This window comes from Peromyscus eremicus, chromosome 4 (assembly GCF_949786415.1).
Source record: "Peromyscus eremicus chromosome 4, PerEre_H2_v1, whole genome shotgun sequence".
Taxonomy (NCBI): Eukaryota; Metazoa; Chordata; class Mammalia; order Rodentia; family Cricetidae; genus Peromyscus; species Peromyscus eremicus.
The window spans coordinates 64,918,054-64,940,098 of NC_081419.1; the positions used below are offsets into that span (position 1 = coordinate 64,918,054).

At 36.2% G+C, this 22,045-nt stretch overlaps 1 protein-coding gene across 1 annotated transcript; it reads left to right on the forward strand.

The window, feature by feature from the left end:
• The first annotated feature begins 11,761 nt into the window (after positions 1–11,761).
• Positions 11,762–12,691, forward strand: LOC131908310 (olfactory receptor 4C46-like). The gene has a single exon (XM_059259361.1). It carries the CDS (start codon positions 11,762–11,764, stop codon positions 12,689–12,691), a length of 930 nt encoding a protein of 309 aa, XP_059115344.1.
• The last annotated feature ends 9,354 nt before the right edge of the window (positions 12,692–22,045 follow it).

Sequence of the window (22,045 nt, forward strand, 5' to 3'; positions counted from 1 at the left end):
GAAGTCTAAGGGGAGTGAACAACACACAGCTAAAACTTAGTTCCTCTGAATGTAAACAAAATGAATGATACAACTTTGATGGATTTTTCAGTTTTATAGAGATTTATACACTGAATAGCAACCATCATATTAGATTTTTTATAACCATTGTTTAATCCCTTAAGGTAAAAATGTATAATACTCCCAATGATTAACTAAATATTATTAATAATTATTCTAAGCCTATAAATTTTTTACATATCTTATACATATTTAACTCATATATAATCAGTTTGGTTCTGTTCTAATAAACATTTTACATGTGAAGAAATATAGAAATGGCAGGTGGAAGTGAGTTGTAAAAGTTCTTAAATATGAAGCAGGTCTAAATTCTGTATATTTTTCCAGATTTCATTCTGTTAATGCCACTGTAGTATTGTCCAATAACAAGGAGAATTCCACTCATTTTCCTTCCTTGTGAATAAAAAAGATTTATATTTTGTCTGGCATTTAGTAAATTTAAAATATTTGAGAATTCTTTTTTCTGTATGTCATATATGATTTATCTATATTACACCCAAATCACAGTTAGCATTTAATACATCACATAGAATTGAAAATAATTTTCTGAAAGGTTCAATGTTCTTAATCACACCAGTAAAACAGCCTGAATTAGTTGACAAGAATTTCAATGCTTCTCCTGTGATAATTTCAACAAAGGTCGAGACACAGAGAGTCTAGGAATAAAGAATTTGAGGTAACTATATGTCTGGCATTTAAATTGAAAGGTCAATTTTTATATTTATCTAAAAATCTTAAGGTACATTTTAGAGGTAATATGTTATAGTCACTCCAGCGACATGTTCATTTCCATGTGACATGTCCTTCTTTTTTAATTACATACTGAGAATGTTATAGCCATGGTGATGTTGACATCTTGGAACACAGAGGGAATAAGTTGATTATCTCATGTTTTAAAAGCATTTCAATGTTTTTAAATGTCCTCAGCAACAAAATACTTTATTTCTTGTAGACTACAGATTTAAAAGAATCTGGGTTATCAGTAGGAGCAGTAAAGGCAGAAGCTTGCCACAAGAGTGTAAAGCTGAGATGCAGAGAATTTATTTTTCTACAGCTGAGCAAATCTATTACTCCATGCCTCCTACTTCAATTGTTTATAAGATGTAATGCTCTGGATTTTGTGTTTTTCCACAATGAGATTGATTGACTTCACATTAAACAACTATCAAGTACACAAAAGAAAATACTGACTTTGTGTAAATTGGTTCCAGGTTCATAATATATGGAGAAGTCTGTGGATTGAAGAGCCAAAGAAATGTGAATGAAAGAGGTAGAAAGCACAAATCTTAATAGTTCAAAATGTTTCCTAGACACTGAAGTGATTATAAAACTCTTTTAACATGAAGATTCAGAACTTATTACTTTTGATGATCACATTGTCTAATCAAATGCAGATCTGTATGGACAGACATGCTCCAAAATAAGAGTGTCTAGATGTCCTGTCAAATTACACCATTATCTTGAACCATCCCAAGGTTCTGCTCTATCCCAAAGCCCCTTTTGTTCTCTCTTTAATTTGATTTTTAAGGAAACAAAGAAGGAAGAAAGAGAATGAGGGAGGGAAGGAATAATGGAGGGAAGAAGAGAAGAATGAACCAAAGAAGGAAGGAAGGATGGGAGGGAAGACCTCCAGGAGGGAGTGAGGGAGGGGTATGCTTATTTGGGGTCCAGCTTCGAGGATACACTTTATCAAGGCAGAGAAGTTATAGCAGTAAGATTGACTCTAACTATGGAGTCAGAAGCATGACATGGATAGCCTGTTGCATCCAAATTCAGGAAACGGAAAAAATGCTGGTGTTCCATTAACAGCCTTTTGATATGTAGGCTTTTTCCATCCTCCTCTTCTCCTTCCTCCATTCTGCTACCACCTCACTCCATCTAGCTGGTCTCTTTCCTCTACCTAGAACAGTCCCTTGATGACAGTCATGTCACATACGCACTGCTCTCTCTTTTATCTATCTATTCCTATAATATGAGATTAATCTCTCTCTCCCTCTCTTTTTTCTACCTCTCTCCCCTGTTCTCCTCTCTCTCCCCCACTTTCCCTCTCCCCCTTTTCTCCTCTGTTCCTCTGCCCTTCTGTCTTTCTTTCTTTCTCTCCCTCTACACCTCCCCCTTCTCTGCTTCTCCCCTTTCTGTCTCCCCCCACTCTCCCCTTTTCTTTCTCTATCTTTCTCACATACAGAGAAACTTTTATAATCAGATTTATATTAATTTTACCTTATTAAGTAACATAAGTTTATTTAAACCATATTTCCTAAAAGTCTACAATTTAATTTTTTTAAATGAAAAGTCTTCTGATACATATTGCTTACAAAGTTCTGTCCACTGCATCTTGACTGGAAAAAAATAGGAAGGAGGGATAGCATTGAAGTGTAACTTGTGAGATTTAAATAAAGTGGTAAGAACGTGAAAATATGTCACTAGTGTTAACTGTCAGGTAGAATGTTCTATCGTTGTTCTGCTGCATTTAATAAGCTGACCTTATTAGGAAAAACTGTAAAGCAACAATAGATAACCTAAAGGACATGTGCAATTAGAGAAAAGAAGGGTTTACGTGTTTTCTATTTAGCATTAATTATGCTTTGAACGGGGTCTTAATTAGCTTTCATCACTTTTCTTATTTTTTCTTCATCATACCTGGTGAGCCCTGCACGTTGTGTTTTACCTCTTTTCTAAATAGACACAGACCAAGACAAGCTGCATGTGGGCAAACGGGAATGGTTTCTGAACATTACTTACATATTTCTAAAGATCATACTTTCAGAAAACGACTTAAAACCTTGGCTGTCAAGCTAATTTTCCCTACAACTGCCATATAACTTTTAAAATGTCTTATTTTTAAAAATAACTATGAGCAAAAATACATCAGGAATTGAATTTATTGGTGGGATTTATTAACACCAAATTTTATGCATATAAGCCATATGCATAAAATTATTTATTATAATCATAGCTATATATACACATACACACACACACACACATACACACACACACACACACACACACACACACACACACACACACAGTACTTACTTCTGACAGGGTCCAAATTTTTCTGGGATACTGCCTGTCTTTTAAAGTGGTTCCTTTTTTTTTTTTTTTTCTCTGTGATCTTTAGATGAAACAACAACAACAACAGCAAAATAGATGTGGGAAGCACCTCTCTCTCCCATGAATCTTTAATCCAATGTAGCTTTTATTCATTGCCTGAAACACTTTAAGCTGAAAGATGGGGAAACCCAAGGGGAAATAGTCTCAGGGCACTTTTTTCAACAGGTCTGGGCTGTAGTTACAACTGTCGAGGTAAAGCCAACACTACCAAGTGGTTACATATTAAAGATTTCTCTTAACCAGTTAGATCTATGACATAAATGCTCCATTGTTTTTGTTGGTGTTGATAAAGTCCTGTGAATTTTTCCTTTTTTTCCCCAGAAATTTTCTTTCCAGACAGAAGCTGCTGTTGTGTGATGTGTATATGACATATTTAATAAATGCTGGATTACTTTTCATCTCACTGCATCACTGTGCTGGGAATAACTTTACAATATTAATATTATCCTTATCAGTATTACCCTAAATATTGGTATTATTATAAATGTTTGAAAATTCTTTCTCAGTGTTTAATTATACCCAGTGGAAATTCAGAAGAAATGCGTAGTACTTGGCGTTAATAGATACTCACTAGCATTAGTCTAATGCTTAAAGTGGAAAATTCCACAGCATCTAAACTATTGTCCTTGTCGTCTTTAACATGTGGGATTACTTTTTCCCTTATCAGAAGCAGCTTGCATAATATGTGCAACTGAATCTGCACATTTTTATGAATAATTCTTTCCTATGATTCAGTTGCTTTAATAAAAGTTTTTCTACTTATACTAAAGCCTGGATATAAAACTAGAAATAGAAGTCTGTCATAGTGACACATGTCTGCAACCATCCATTACTCAGGAGGCTGAGACAAGGAAATTTTTGTGAATTTTAAGCCCACTTGGTCAACCACCTTAGTTCTACTCCAGCCAGGACACATAGTAAAGCTCTGTCTCAAAATGCAAAGAATACACACACACACACACACACACACACACACACACACACACACACACAAACACACACACACAGAGTAGTAAATAAAATAACAGTAGTACACCTGATGCTATTTTTGCACTCATGTGCCATTCTCACATATTTACATACAGCTCATTACCCACACATTCATTGATGCTTCCTCTTGCTGGTTTTAAAATTAATTTACTTCTATTTTCCTTCTTTTTACTTGCTTTTATTAGTCCAATACACCTTCTTTTGTCTGAGATATCAATATGTAGATATTATCCCTCACATCTTCAGTTTTTGCATCTTAAAAGTATTCTTTAATTAATTTCTACTTGCAAGACAGTGAAAACATTCTATTCCCTAAATAAGAACCTGGTACTAATAAGACTTGATAAGCATATCCTCATGTAATTGGATTACTAAATACCTATATAGCCACATTTCCTGCCTGATTCTGGAAAGTATTTTATCACTTAGTAAAAACTACTAAACTTCCTAACATTATTTAAGCATATGGTACTTTACTGTGTTTATAAGGGTTTTTTTTTTGGGTGTTTTTCATTCTTATTATAATCAAAGAGTTAAACAATTTTTTATATTACATACTTCAAACCGGGGAAGAAAACCTAAGTGAGAAATATAAGCATCTACAGGAGAAAAAAAGAAAAGAAAAGAAAACATAGAACCCCTTACGGAGATGGCTAAATTTAGCTCATAACAGAAGAATCAAAGTATGATGGCTATTTTTGGTTGTCAACTGACCACATCTAGAATTAAATAAAATGCACACCTGTGAGGAACTGTTTTCTTAGTTAAATTATTTGAAGTGAGAGACCCACATCTAATTCAGATCTTTGAAGTGGGAAAAATCTACCTTTAATCTGGGCTACATCTTATGTGGCAGCCTATATAAGGGGCAGAGAGGAAGGAATCTTGCTGTCTCTCTGCCTGCTTGCTCTCACTTTTACTAGCAAGCCCATTCTTTTACTGGCATTAACACCTATTTCTTTGGGAGTCTAGTATATACTGAGACCACCTGAGAAATCCCAACTTGTGGACTGAGAAAATACTGGATTCTCGGGCCTTCCATTGGTAAACAGCCAATTTTGGGCTATCTGGACCACAGCCTGTAAGCCATTCTAATAAACCCATTGCAATACACCAAGAGACTGAGAAAGTCAGTCCTAGTAGGAGCAAGGTAAAGCTAAACACATATTATAATGACAACAGCCTCATTTAGGTAGGTGTACCAACTCAGCCTACTTGGTCATGAATATTCCCAGCAAAGAGCTTGATAAGATGTTATTAACAGCTCATTTTATCCTCATGAACCATGGAAATAAGAAAATCCTTAAATTACTTAGGACATGTTCAAAGTACCTGGACATGCAACTTTGATTTGTAACTAAAAATAAGCAATCATGGGAGAATGCAAAGGTGCAATAAAAGTGAAAATGAAGTCCTGATTATTATCTGAGACTAGATGTGAATTGTCTGTGTTCCAGTAAGAAACACCAACATCCAGAGATAATCAAACAATAATTAACTAGGGAAAAAGAATAGAAAACATAAGCCAACACAAATATCTTATAAAATATAGAAAAGACTAAGTCTTCTACTGAAGATGTCTAGTCTCAGTGCATTTTGATGAAATACTTTTAAGTCTGGAGTTCAAAAGAATATTAATAAGAAGTTGACTTAAAAACAATTGGGCATCAAAACATACTAAAAAATAATAAGAGATAACCAATTGAATAAGAAAATAAATATATATACCATACATCCATACATTCACTTATATATACTAAATGTTACAAATGGTGAGTTTTGAGAACACACATGTAAACTAACATTATATGGGTTGACCATACTATATTTAGAAATATATATATATATATATATATACATGCATACATGCATGAAATAACGGTAAATGATAAAAGAGGCCACATTTTTGTAGAAAAATGGGGGATGATTATATGAGAGGCTTTGAAGTAAGAAAGAAAAGAAAGACAGTAATATTTATAATTAAATTATAAACTCAAACCTTAAAAATGTTCCAAAAATAATCTATGAAATTAACAGAATGATCACAGAAGAATAATCAATACATTCTTTTAAAAATTTGCAAAATCCATAGGCATCAGAGAAATGCCAAATAAATTCTATTTTGAGATTTCATCTCACTCTAGTAAGAATGGCCTTTATGTCAAGAATATAAATGACAACAAATGCTGGTGTGGAATGGGGAAGCCTTTATGCACTTTTTTTTTCCCATGGGGGAGATGTAAACTTATGCAGCCACTATTGAAATTAGCTCCTCAGAAAGCTATAAGTAGTTGTTCTGTATGTACAAGATACAGCACTCCTGGGCATATACTCAAAGGATTTTATACTCTATGGTAGAGATACATACACATTTATGTTCATTGATGCTCTCTTCACAAAAGCTAGAAATTAGAATTAGAATAGATGCCCATCAGCTAATGAGTAGCTAATGAATAGGTAAATGAGGTAGATGTGCACAAGGGAATTTTATCCATTACTAAAGAAAAAATGAAGTTATAAAATTTGCAGTAAAAAGTCTGGAATTGAAAAATATATGAACAAAATAATCCATGGCCTGAAAAAAGGCAAATATTCTCTCTCACACAAAGATTATAGCTGTGAATTAATTTTGTGTTTAATATGGAATGTCTGTAGAGACAACCAAGGATCTTTAAAAAAAATAAAAAATAAAAAAGAGCCACAAGGTGCAGGAAGAGTCTTGAACAAGGAAAGATAGTAGAAATGATTCAGAATGAGAGTGCTGTTAGAGAAATTCTGCTGTGATGAGATTTGAACAGGGAATATGTAAAAGAAACAGGTGATAGGTAGAGGTGAAGTGTTAAACCGAGATGTAAGAAGAAGACATATGGAAACATATTACTCTAGAAATTAATTAAAATATTTTTTAAAAATAAGTTTGAATGGAAGCAGAATGCATAGGTGGCTGATGCCAATTACAGAAATCATAAGTCATCAAATGACAATTCCCTATAAATTGTTGACCAGGAAGTCCCCAGAAGTCCCCAAAACAACATAGGCTATTTCTATTGTTCTTGGAGGTACACCAGAACCAGCTGATAAGACCTAATTGCTAAAGATACCAAACACCTTGGTTGTAGGACATAGAGAAATCAAGCTTGGACTGAACTGAAAGCTCCCTCATTCCTGACTGGTGTTATTCAAGCTAGTGGGGCAGAGAAATTTATGCTTTCATACAGCTGTGTACCTTGTATGGTATGCCTGCTTCCACAATCGTGGCATGACTACTGTGGGGACAACCAACTGAATTCTGGTTAGATTTGAAACTTACTCAAAAGAAATAATTCATGTCTGGTACTGTAAATCCTATTGGAAAAACAAAACAAAACTAAAAAACTAAAAAACATGGCCAATGGGATCATAAGCTATAAGGAAAAAACTTAGCATTGTTGCTAAACTCAAGGAGAATTAAAGTGATTCTAAATCTCTGTTTATAGGCATAAACAAATGTTTTTCTCAGCCAAAATAAGACAAGGTTCTCTTTTCATTGAATAGTAGTGAATTTAGAGTCTTATGGCTACTGAAGGTACTAGAAATCAGTGACAGTCGATTGCTCAGCCCTAAGCAGTACATTCATACAACTCTTAGCCTAAAGAGTGTAAGAGCCATAAGATAGGGAGAACGACTGTGAAGTGTTATTTGGGGTATTGGCACACCCATAACAATCATAAACTCAGAATATCTGTGGTTATCTGCACCAGATCTGAACAAGACAGGCCATGTCAAATAAGTCACAGTGTGGTAAGAGGCTCATGTATCCCCAACCTACCTGGAGATGTGTAAATTATTGATGAGTGCCGAGGGTGGAAAACTTATTGCTTTCAGTTGTGTACCCACAAAAGACAGTATCAGATCTTAATGGATATTTCTGTTTCCTTGGCCACTCAGATGGCCCTGGTTAAACTCAATGGGTCGCAAGAAGAATAAGAGGAGGAAGAGGAGGAGGAAGGGGGAGGAGGAGGAGGAAGAGGAGGAGGAAAAGAGATTACTAGGAAAGTTGGGTTTAACATGGGTTAGGAAACAGATACAAGAGAGCATTGGTGAGAGTATTCATAATGGAGCTGGAGAGATGGCTCAGAAATTAACAGCTAGGTTCATAAAAAAGACATCAGAGTAACCACGATGTTTTATATAGATGTACTAAGTTGTCAAAGACCTAATTGGATTAATGAAAAGAAGCAGGAAAAAGATCCTGCACTTGGGAAGTAGAAGTAGGCAGATCAGGAGTTCAGCTAATGCTCTGCTTCATAGGGAGTATAAGACCAGCCTAAGTTACATGAGACCATGTATTAAAAATTAATGATTATAGTAATTTAATATTAGTCAGCTTAATGGATGATTAAATGTTGAATAACTAATAATACAAAGTAATAAGTTTAAAATCCATTCTTTTTGATTGTTTTGTTTTGTTTGGGATGGGACTCTGCAAACTAGCCCCATTTATAAGTATAAGTATAACATGGAACTGAGTTTAACACAGAGAATTGTAGAGATTCCGCAAATACCAAAAGCACTCAGAAATGTGGGAGGAAATTTTTTGAAGTTATTACTTTAAAATAGCTGTTAACTTTTTGCCTTCATTGGTTTAGGAATTCAGTAAGTTTTTTAAAATAGTGTCACATTGATAAGAATACAAATATTCCCTATGTCCTATATCATAAGAGAAGCTGCATTCCTAGTGTTCATGTTAGAATGAAGACACTGTTGCTTACATGGTATTCAGTATTCTTAACCATTGTTAGAGAAAGGAATCTACTACATGCTGTCTTTCCATGTTTGGGGAATTCTATTCTCTATTGAAGAGTGAATGAGTCACACATGTTTTCCAATGTACTGGATTCTAAGACAGAGCCTTTCCATCAAAGAAGATAATTAATTCCTGGGAGAGAAATCACAATAAAAAGATCGTTGAAATCATGGAAACTTCTTTAAATACCATTGTAATGCAGGATAGAAATGTCTCATTGCACATCACATATCCATAGCAAAAGTCACCATGAGTAGAGTGGATTCTATGGAGGCTTTTCTGCAACCTTACCAGCCCCTGCCTTTCAGAATGAATGACCAAAATCAGAAATCAAAGATCATCTCTACATAGTGTATTAAAAGAAACCATTCTAGATCAAAACCCCATTTGTCAGTGAAACATCTTTACATTTTAGGAAAGAGGGAAGGGTTTTTTTTTTATTGAGACACTATTTAACACATGTTGTTTGGATATCAAGATTTCATATTGAAAGTCCTTCTTCCTAGGTCTCTTCTGAAGACTCAGAGCCCACACTGAGAGCTAAATCTGCTGAGGTATATACTTCAACACTGCTGACGATTAGTTGATAATGTGACTTTTTGTACACAGGAGTTTGTTTTTTTCAAGATTTGTCAAATAAAGACACAGAGTATTTATTCCTCATCCTGTCTTTTGGTAAGTATTCTGCATTTACTTAATGCCAGATGATGTGAAACAGAAAGTCCAATAGGCAGATTAGATCCACCTATCACTGTTTTATCCTTAGATACCTTTTTTAGTAACTAAGGATAATCATGAAATTGAGCACAGTTTAGCTTGACCACACATTGAAAGTCCTAAATATGAATATTAAGTGAGTAAATGTAATCTTATGATTCCAAATCCAAACACAAATAATTAGTTTTGGGGTTGTGTGTTATGGATATTACAAGTCTCTGTAGCTTCTTTAAAAGTATTGAAAAGTATTCCTCCTAAGCAATTAGAAGGTTAAATGCGTCTCCATTGATAACTTGCTGCCCAAGTTATCAATTAGAATTATCTGGTAACTGTATTCATGCTTTAAAAAAATTGTAGTCTTATATTTGTTCCTAAATGTATGATGCATGCTTTCCCGTTTTAGCCAGTTCTCATAGTAAATTAGGCAATACCATTCTTATTCTCATTTTATAGACAGATGATGAAGCAGGTATTTGAAGTAACAGGAAATGAACCCAAGGTGAGTGACAAGAAGAACCAGAACTCTCATTTGGTTCCTACTATTTTTGAATTGATGTGCTTGGTCACTGCTGTAACACATTTCCACTGTGCTCCAAAGAGTTTTGCAACCTCTACTATATATTGATATATGGCAAGGGTGATATAAAGATGGGCTAAGAAAAAGGAGTCCTTCCAAGAATATAGCAACACTCACTGGCTTATTGAGTGAAACATCAAATATATCATTATGGATCAGCCTATGATCTGGCCTGTCTATAAAACTGCATCAAATGAAATTATTTTGAAATGGTATACTAGTAAGTAAACCATAAAGTCATATTAAAGGTAGTTTGTAGACCAATATCTATTTAACATTATAATATGGGTTATTTAGTTCAATTATTTGAAGTGTATAATACTTTAAAATTTGGAGAAAATTTGGGAAAAATAACTAAAAGAAGCAAAGTACTGTAATTAATATTGCCAATTTTTCTGCCTATCTGAGGCAGGAAACATAATTTCTCTGTTATCATATTTCATAGAAGGAATTATGAAATTTTTAGAAAAGTGATGATGTCTGTTTGGTGTATATAAAGAACTGAACCAGCAAGTGTTGAAAAGAACCCTTAGCTGACAGCCGGTGCTTAGCGATCTCATTTCATGTCTTTGTTCCTATACCTGGATAGTAGTACTTTTCTATAAATTGATAAAAGAGTAATCACAACACAGGCTATTTCAAGTTCTAAAAGCAGTCCTGTGTGTGAGCCAGTGCAGCAACACAGTCTTGCTGAACTGTTTCAGAATCATCCCACAGACTTAAATTTTACGGATTGTTTTATAGTAACTCGTGTTCTCTCACTGTACCCTCAGCACCATCTCCCATGAACTTTTTACATCAATTTCCATTCTATTTTGTTGATTTTTATTGTCTATATAATTACATATAACAAATGGAATTTGGACTTAGTTGAAAACATATGTATTTACAGTTTTTAAAATGTTACTATTACTATTCTATTACTGGGAATCCTTCTCCAGCTTCTACTGCTATTAGCTTTTCTAGCTATTACTAACTAGTGAATGCCAGTGTGTTTCAGCAAAGGCCAAGGCTCAGTTTATGATGTTAATGCCCAAGGTTCTTTCTTACTCAAATTCACTAATACCTTCTCACTCCAATCATGATTTAACTTTTCTGGCTGTCCATTTCCTATGAATAAAGTGCAGAAAATTTACCTTTACTTTAATGGCTACTGCACTCAACTACTATACACCCCACTATCCTTTGTGAGGTTAACGGCCTCTAGGAGTATAATCTGAACTCCTTTTAGACTATAAGTAATCCCAAACATTCAGCACACTTAAGGGTGCTAAGTGTATTTATAAACGGTGCTCATATTCATAAACTTTCCAGCTATCTTCACTGAGGGGTCAACTCTATAGTCTTAAGTAGTCACAGGTATTTAGAACTCTTTATGCAATATTAAAAGAAAATCTGGTTATATTTCATTAATTAATAGACTCTAAACATTAATTATCAGAATATAGAAATTAAATAAACATGAGAATGTATCAATTCCCCCAGGAAATATGATTAACTGTCTTATGAACTAGATGGAATACAGGAACAACGTGACTGAATTTGTTCTTCTGGGACTCACACAGAACCCACACATGCAGAAAATCATATTTGCCGTGTTTTTGGTCATCTATACCTTCTCTGTGGTAGGAAATTTGCTCATTCTGATCACCATTACAAATAGCCAACTGTTGGGTTCCCCTATGTACTATTTTCTGGCCTACCTCTCCTTCATCGATGCCTGCTACTCCTCTGTCAATACTCCTAAGCTGCTGGTTGATTTACTCCATGAAAGGAAGTCCATCCAATTCAATGGATGCATGACCCAAGTTTTTGGGGAACATTTCTTTGGAGGTGTTGAGGTCATTTTGCTTACTGTCATGGCCTATGACCGCTACATAGCCATCTGTAAACCCCTGCACTATGCAACCATCATGAACCGACGACTCTGTAATTTACTTGTGGGAGTGTCATGGGTTGGAGGCTTTCTTCATGGAGGTATACAAATTCTTTTCATTATTGGACTACCCTTCTGTGGCCCTAATGTCATAGATCACTTTATGTGTGATCTGAACCCTTTACTTGATCTAGCCTGTGTTGATACTCACACTCTAGGGCTCTTTGTTGCTGCCAACAGTGGCTTCATCTGTCTGTTAAACTTCCTCCTTCTGCTTATCTCCTACATGGTCATCCTGTGTTCCCTAAGGACCAACAGTGCAGAAGGGAGGCGCAAAGCCCTCTCTACCTGTATTTCTCATATTACAGTGGTGGTTTTATTTTTTGTACCATGCATATTTGTGTACATGAGACCTGCAGCTACATTACCCATTGATAAAGCAGTTGCTCTTTTTTATACTGTGATAACTCCCATGCTAAACCCATTGATCTATACCTTGAGAAATAGTCAGATGAAAAATGCCATTAAGAGATTGCTTAGTAGAAAAATTCAATCAGATGACAAATAAACCAACAATCATGCAGCTTCAGATGGAGTGGAGAAAGAATGGAATGGTCAGTTTGGGTGACCTCAATATGGAAGACTTACTTAAACAATAAAGAAACAAGTCACTGCTAAATGTGTGTTGAACTGAGGGAAGAAGGAAGGAGTGCCACAAAAGGGAAATGCCTAACTCAGGCTGCTTAATTGTCACAACAGACACATAACTCAAACAACATACAAATGCACACACACACACACACACACACACACACACACACACACACACATACACGCACCTTGCCTCTGACTTATACCAAGTACCAATTGACTATATTTGCTTTCTTCAAGAAAAGCTTGTTCCAATGAGCTATGTTTATAAATTTTTTTAGGTCAGAAAATTCTGGCTTCTCCTTTCAATGTTGTTCATTATGTAACTACACAAATAATGCCTTGGGAAGCTAAGTCCTGACTAGTGAGCCTTTGCCATCTCATAATTTTATTAGTAACTTAGCATAGATATTTTCCCATTCAGAGACTTTTTTTCCCACCATAGGGTCTGCCTGAAGAGGACAATGATTAGAAAATAATTTGGGGCATCTCTCTTCTCATTCACAGTTTTTCACTGGTTTTATCAAAATTATGTCCTAGTCTCTCCCATGGTTAAGTGTAGGACTTAAACAATAAATCATCCCAATATTCTAATCTCCCTGAGTGTGAATCCTTCCTTTCTTATGTTTTTAATTTTTTCTGCTCTTTCAGTTGTATTTGTTGTTATTGTGTGTGTGTGTGTGTGTGTGTGTGTGTGTGTGTGTGTGAATGTAAACACATTGGTGGACACACATTTGCTGTCCCTTTTGTGGAAGTCCTCTGGCTTCTGCGCTGTTTCTCTCCTTCCACCTTTGTGTCAGTTCCGAAGATCATACATCAATTACCAGGCTTGCCAAGCAAGCACCTTTACATACTGAGCCATCTTACCCACACATAGATTCATTTTTCATTTTTAAGAAAGTAAAATATTATTACCTCATTTCCCCCTTACTTCCTCTTGTTTCTCAAAATTTTCCCACCCACCTCTCTCATTTGCTATTTCTTTAAGGAGTTTTTATATTCATGTGTGTAAATTGTTTATGTATTTTTGCTCATTGTGGACACTCTTTTGGTCATGTTGCTGACACATACTTTGATAAAGCCATCTGTCAATGCTTGAGTTGCAGCACTTAATGATGGATATTAAACTATTGTGTGTGCATCAATAAAGCTAATCTGCTACAACTTGTCATTGTTTCTTCATCAATACACACATTTCTGGATAAATTAGAATAATCATATAGGCCTTTGGAATGTAGTATACCAGCTCACAGGTCACATTTTGAAGCAGACAGAAATCTAGACATAGGTATAGAAGCTAATCAAGGTGGTGGAAGTGATCCCTATGGAGAATTAGCATTGGAATGTAGTAGCATGCTCTCGGAGAAGGCCCTGATAGTTTCCTCAGAAAATGTAGGGTAAATCCTTCTGACCTGAGACTACCAATTGCAATGAAAGATAAGTTCTGCTGCATATGGAGACATGTTTATTAACCCTTACAAATGCTCATCTTTTCTATTGTATTCTTTTAAATTCATTAAGGAACATAAGACAAAACTTGGGTTTTAACTCTTTCTAATCCTCTCTGTATAACAAGTTCCTTGTCTCTATTTGAGACTTCTTTAAACCTAAACTGGGAATTTTAAGAAAGTAAAAAGAGAAAGACTGGATTGAAGAAAGCCAACTGTTATGTGGGGGAGAAAAGATGTGGTCTTACCTGATGACTAGCCTCAGCCTAGAGCCTTGGGAGAGGTATAAAATATATTCTACCACACAATTGATGGCCACAGGGTTTAAGGAAGAGGGACTTCATTTTGCTTGCCCATGGCAATGATTTATTGTCCACTAAGAGGTCTTAAGATAGTAACCATAACTTACAATTGCCTAGAGAAGGAGAAGAATGTTAACTGTTAGTTTCCAAATCAGGGCAGTTGGGGGATTTGGGCACATGCCTGTTAGGGAGGATATGAGTAGGATTTACAAATATCATTTTTTTCTCTCCATCTTCATCTTTAAGATCAGATTCCCAGTTCCAGTCTTGAGCACTCAAATCATGATAACCCACTACCCATCCTTCAATGTTGTCCTCTGTATGTCACATATCCCAATGTCATTAGTTATCTTTCTTTTTAAAACAATTTTAGAGTGTGCTTGTATGTATTCATGTATGTATATTCATGTGAGTGCTGGTTCTCTCACCAGTAGCTGAAAACCAGAAGAGGATGCCAAATTTAAAATTATAATATAGAAAAATAGACAAATTCTATGGATTAGTTTTGGAAAATATTATGGTCCAGCCTTAATAATCTTCCTCCCAGGGGCCCAGAACAAAAGCTATGAATAGTGCAAATTAATTTTAGGAAAAGAATCTAAGGACACTGAACTCTTTAGTTCATTGATTTTTATTCTTCTGAGTCAGTTCTCTCTCTACACAGCTTCTATTCTGCTCTCATGCCTAGCTCCTTTCTTGCCCAGTTTCTCTCAACATTCATCTGCTGACCCCTCTATGTGCTATCTTAATTCCCCCATCTTAGTTCTGCCACATCTAGGTTCTCATCCATCTAGTTCTTTCCCATCTTAGCTCCTCTCCCATCTCCTTCTTTCTTATCTTGTTCTTCCCCATCTGGCTCTTCCTCATCTTCCATCTCATTCCTCTAGTACGCTCTTCTAGCCCTTCAATGTTCTTCCCCATCTCAGTTTGTTCCTTTCCAGTTCTTACCCATCTAGTTCTTCCATTCTCCTTTCTCCATCTAGCCCTTTCTCTGAAAATAAAACTGCCTTTTATCACTTTGGCTCTTATTTCTCCAAGCTATCTCTGCCCCCACAGTTTCTGGCAGGGCAAGGAGAAGTGTGCTGTGCTCAGTCCCTAGGCAACTTGGCTAAGCAACTCCCACACAGCTAGATGTACCTGTAAGTAGGAACCCTTTAGTTCTGAGTTCATTGTTAAGGGTAGATCTAAAACTATAGATAAGACTTTGGAAAGGAGAAAGTTAAGCTTAATTGCACACCCACCAGGCCTTCTCAAACAGATAATCTGGATGCTTCAGTCTGTTCTTACAGAGTAAGTACAAAGATATTTCTAATAAGATAAGTTTGTCCATTCAGGGCTGGTCCTGGCTGGTCTCTGCTAATGACAATAATTACAGAAAGGCTTAAATTAGGGATCTTGGCTGCATTACTGCACAGAAGGTTATCTAAATATTCCTTTAGTAGAGGGGAAATGGTACCCAATAAATGATGGAAAAGCTACAATATCACATAAGAAATTCATGGCAGGAAACAGCTAATAATCAAAAGCCAATATCACCAAGACTCCTTGAGCCTCAGCTTGACCTCTGGAAGGCCCTTGGCTTCTTCCAGGTATTAGCTTGTCATAATCAGCTGAAATCCTACTTCATATATTTGTGCAGCTTGTAGCAAATTAGTTATTGTTAAATCTATTTGATTACCTCTTCCTCCGGACAGTATTTTTGGTGATCAAATAAGAGCATTTTGAGCATTCAAGTATTTTGAGTTTTATGGAAATGACTACTGTTCAATACCAACCTTTTTAGTGGTTTGCTGTTTGTTTCTTTGTTTCTTTTAGAAGAAAAGGCTCTGAGTACATAGACATGGGTAGAGCTGGTGAGACCAAGTCTTGATTTGATAAAATTCCAAATACACAGAGACCTGTACTATTCTGTCTCTATACTATATGTACTACACATTTTAAAATGTTAGAAGAAAAGATTTGGAATATCACTAGCCTAAAGGAAGATAAATGTTCGAGAAGATGAACATTTTAATCCATGAATTAGACATAAATACATTTACAATTTGCAAAGTATATATGTATAAAATAAAAAATAGTATATGATAAATATATTCAAATTTCTTACTTAGATACCAATTTGTAAAAATAAAAATTAAATATACTAACAAATTAAATGCATGTTGTTCCAAAGAAGACATACCGCTGTGCAAAAAGTGAATGAAAATGTGTTTAGTGGCAATCACAGTCATGGAAACTACAGCCTCTGGCAGGCCTTGCCCTTCTCCTCCACTTCCTCTGCCTTGCTAAAACACCATTAGATAAATAAAGACCCCATGGGAATAGGAAGAAGCAAAGTACTAGAGAGGTCCCCAGAAATCCACAAAGATAACTCCGTAATAGACTACTGACAATGGTCGAGAGAAAGCCTGAACTGACCTACTCTGGTGATCAGATGGCCAAACACCCTAACTGTCCTGGTAGAACTCTCATCCAATGACTGATGAAAGCAGATGCAGAGATCCATGGCCAGGCCCCAGGTGGAGCTCAGGGAGTCCAATTGGCAAGAAAGAGGAGGAATTGTATGAGCAAGAGTTGTTGAGACCAAGACTGGGAAAAGCATAGGGACAAATAGCCAAACTAGTGGAAACACATGAACTATGAACCAATAGCTGACCCAACTGGATCAGGCCCTCTGCATAAGTGAGACAGTCGATTAGCTTGAAGTGTTTGGGAGGCCCCCAGGCAATGGGACCAGGACCTGTCCTTAGTGTATGAGCTGGCTGTTTGGAGCCTGGGGCCTATGAAGGGACACTTTGCTCAGCCTGGGTGAAGGGAGGAGGGGACTGGACCTGCCTCCACTGAATCTACCAGGCTGAGCTGAATCCCCAGGGGAGTCCTTGCCCTGGAGGAGGTGGGATTGGGGGTTGGGTTTGGGGGAGGGGTAGTGAGGTGGTGGGAGGAGGAAGGACAGGGGAATCTGTGGCTGATATGTAAAATTAAATTAAATTATAAAAGAAAAAAAAAACAACATTAGATTATATTCCTAAGGCTAGCCTCCAAGGTCTACTTCTATACTTTGACATTTCTTCCTGAAGTTGACTGCCAAAGTCCAGCTATTGAAGTACTGAAGTCCAGCAATCAAAAGCTGCTTTTAGCTCATATAATTAACACACTCAATTAAAATTAAACACCTCATCCTAACACAGGGTTTCCCCTTTTAACTTCATAAACTGCTGTTTTCCTATGGGTCACGCCTGTCTCCTCTCCATCAAGAGCCAGTCCTTTGTCCCTCACTCTGTGACAAACATTCCTGCCCCCTTTTCTGTGTTCCCTTCCCCTTCTCTCTAGGCCTCTCTATCCTGTCTTTGTCTCATATTCTCTGCCCTCTGTCCCTCTGGGGCAAATAAATCTCCTACGTGCTGAGAACTCGGTCTTGGTGGTCCTGAGCTGATACCGATCCTTTCACTATCATTTTTTTTCCCGAAATCTAAGGAGACAAATCAAAGAAGAACTTCTTCAGAATATCTGGCTCATATTTCTTAATTGAAAGTAAGGGGACACATTAGAAAATGACTTTCCCCAGACACCTATGTTTTACATGATTAATGCTAAATACTCCTCCTGGGAAGGCAAAAAGAAATAATCATTTGTCAAGTTCCTGTGTGAAGATAGATATCAGAATACCTGTGATGAATTTCAGAAAAACTTACTTAATTTGTAATGTTCATTCTAATGCATATCTACTGGAAATTATCTGAACTCTCATTTCACTTCAAAATTAATTTTTAATCTTCTACTTTTATCAATATGTGAAATAAAGTTTACATGAATTTTCCATAACACCTTGCTTTATTCAAATACATGATTTTTATGAGTAATTAAAATTATACATGGTTATGAGGTAAAATGTGAAATTATGATAGAGATAAGAAAGATGATAATTAGGTATATGCATTGACAAATAGACAATGAAAGATGATAGATGAAAAATGTATTCTAACAATTTTTTTTTTTTTTTTTTTTTTGGTTTTTCGAGACAGGGTTTCTCTGTGTAGCTTTGTGCCTTTCCTGGAACTCACTTGGTAGCCCAGGCTGGCCTCGAACTCACTGAGATCCGCCTGGCTCTGCCTCCCGAGTGCTGGGATTAAAGGCGTGCGCCACCACGGCCCGGCTCTAACAATTTTTAAATATATGATATATTACTGTATGATCTAGCATCACAGCACTATGCAATAGATCTGAAGTCACTTCGTGTGTCTAACTTTGTCCTTTTACCCATGTCTACTCACTACTCCCTGACCATTAGAAACTATGAATCTACTATTTCTCTGATTTCCAGTTTTACATTTCAAGTATACCTGAGATCACATGGTATCTGTCTTATACCAAGCTTATTTCATTCAGCATAATTCCCCCTCTGTCTTTGTCCTCTCTGTAAATGACAGAATTTTCTTCTACTTTATGGATATATAGCACTTCATTGTCTACAATTTTCTTGTAAAATTAGCTTTTGATGGCAACTTCAGTTGGTTACATACCTTGCTTGTTGTTAATAAAGATATGATAACCATAGGCATGTTTATATCTCCTTAGATATAGTGATGTCCTTTCATGTGTATGTGTACTCAGTGGTGTAATTGCTGGGTCAAGAGATTTTCTGCAACTTTTTTTTCTTAATCTTCAAATAGTTCTTTGTAATGGCAACATTAAAATACATTTCTTTAAAATGTTACAGTGGTTGAACTCTTTCTATATCCTTACCAGCCTTTATAATCTTTAATATTGTATTTGTAAACTTTAGTGTTGATAGAAGTATTTGTAATTGGGTTGAAATAGTGTCTCCTTGTCATTTTCATTTGCGTTCTCCAGTAAGTGGTGATGTTGAACACTTTATGTTGTATAACAGCTTCTTCAGAGATGGTCCATCCTGCACAGAAGTACCTTAAAACAGAAAGTAAACGATACAAAATAGCTTCAGGAAGTTCCTGAAACTGACCAAATTTACTAGACCCTCTTTCTCAAGAGTAAACAATAGAAACTGCTAAGAATCTCTGTTAGATAAGGCAAGCTGTGAATACTGAGACAGGTCCTGCTGCCTGGAAGAAACAGAAAGCACCCCAACTGCCAAGAAGAGGTTTAGAACACTGAGAAACCTGAAAAGCAGACCCTTCAACCTGTTGATCTGCCTGTAGGTGCAATATGCTCCAGGTTTTCAGCTGTTGTGAGTGAAGCAGACCCCCCCACACACACACACACACAGCTGGGGTCCCTCTCACATCCTTGATTTGACATGAACCACAGCCAAACATCTGTTTTCACAGAGAGATCACTTATTAAGCAAGGAAGAAAAATTAAAGTAGCTGCCTTCTGACTCAAGGAGAAAAATGGCAGCAAATGACCTAGCAGGTGTAATTTTTAAGAAGAGAAAAAGGAGAATTCTGTGTTAGAATGGGCTAGGGTGTGGTGGTACTTTGATTGGGCATGTTAATTAGATGCACCAAAGCAGCAGAGCAGGAGAGACCCCAAGTAGCAATGGGGCAGGATTTTTATAGGGGTAAACAAGGGGGGATTTTGGGGTCTACAGACTACATAGGAACAGACTCAGGATTAGTGTACCTCGGTTAGCTTGCAGCTGCAGGAAAATTATCTCTTTCAGTGGCTGCTGTGGTTACTACAATTTTTTTATTTGTCATGAACCTGCTATTTGTAAATTTTACCTTGACTTCTTGGGGACATCTGGTGAGGTTTTTCTAAAGCTAGGCGCAAGATCGGGGGTGCTGAGCCAGGGGCCTATAACCTGTTGGGCCTTTTTCATATGCTGTCATAGCCCCAGAATGGCCAAGCAGGGTTCTTGGCCTGGGTTCTTCAACTAATAGCTTTCAAAATTTAGACCAAAAGACAAATAAAATCTTGAATCCTTGATGAATTTAGTTTAATTTTCAAGGGAATAGTGCATATATGGTAACTTTTAAAGAATTTTCATTTTAAGTAGTTTAAATTTTAAATAGATTTGTGTTTAAAGCAGTTTGTGAAAATGTCACCACCTGTTTCTATATATTTACATGCAGTTTCCCAAACTATAATCTCGTATTTAGTATATTTGTCAAAATTATTATTATTTTTTATTTTTTGGTTTTTCGAGACAGGGTTTCTCTGTGTAGCTTTGCGCCTTTCCTGGGACTCACTTGGTAGCCCAGGCTGGCCCCGAACTCACAGAGATCCTCCTGGCTCTGCCTCCCGAGTGCTGGGATTAAAGGCGTGTGCCACCACTGCCCAGCTAAATTCTTAATTCATTTTACAGCTAGTTAAGCTCCTACCTTTATTAGAACATGAAATAGAGTAGACTGCATGTGAAAGTTTCCATCTCATTTTGCTTTATTATAATAAAGGTCTTTCATTTATAATTAAGTAAAATTATATATAGATTTGAGTTAGATGATGCTATGATAGAGGCAAGAAAGACAGATGATAAATGTTTAGATATATAGAAGATAGATAATAGATACGTAGAAAGCAAGATAATAGGTATGATTTAATTAAAATGGCTAACTGATTCATCACCTCACATATTTTGTGGTAATTATGTTTAAAATGTGCTCTGAAAAATTTGAAATGCTATGTGTTACTATTATTATCTATAGGTAACATTTGTATAATAAATCTCAAGTTATTCATCTACCTTTGTCCCCTGACCGATACCTGCCTGTTCCATCCCACTGTTCTAGAAACCATCACTCTGCTGTGAATCATCTTAGATTTTAGTTAACTGAGATTGTGTGCTTTCTATGTCTGTGTCCAGCTCATTTCACTTAGCACAATATCCCCCAGCTTTGTCCACACTGCTTTGAATGCCAGAAATTCCTTCTGTTTTATGGCTCAATATAATTTAATTGCCTATTTATGCCAAACTTTGTTTATACCATCATCTATCAGTGATGCAAATCTTGCGTGTCAACTTTATTGGATCCAGAACCAGTTAAGTCCAAGCCAGGAAGCTGCATTCCTCCCCATTTTTTTTCTCAGTTCTAATCTTGGCTTCTCTCAATGATGGACTGTGATGTATAAGTCAAATAAACCCTTTATTCCCAGGTTTCCTTTAGTCATCCTGGGTTTTTTGTTGTTGTTGTTGTTGTTGTTGTTGTTGTTGTTTTGAGACAGGGTTTCTCTGTGTAGCTTTGTGCCTTTCCTGAAACTCACTCTGTAGCCCAGGTTGGCCTCAAACTCACAGAGATCCGCCTGGAAAGGCGTGCACCACCACCACCCAGCTAGTCATCCTGTTTTTGACAGCCATGGCAAACAAATTAGAACATTTTGATGGAACTTATGATTGATTCTATATCTTGGGATTGTTAATAATAATACAATGATACAATTGTCATAGTAATATTGCTATGTAATAGGGCATACTAATTTATTTTTCAATGTATATGTCACCAGCGGGATAATTGCTAGATCATGAGCATGTCTGTGTTTTATTTTTTAGGAAACTCCAAACTGTTCTTCATAATGCTAAATTAATTTGCATTGTGAAAATATGTT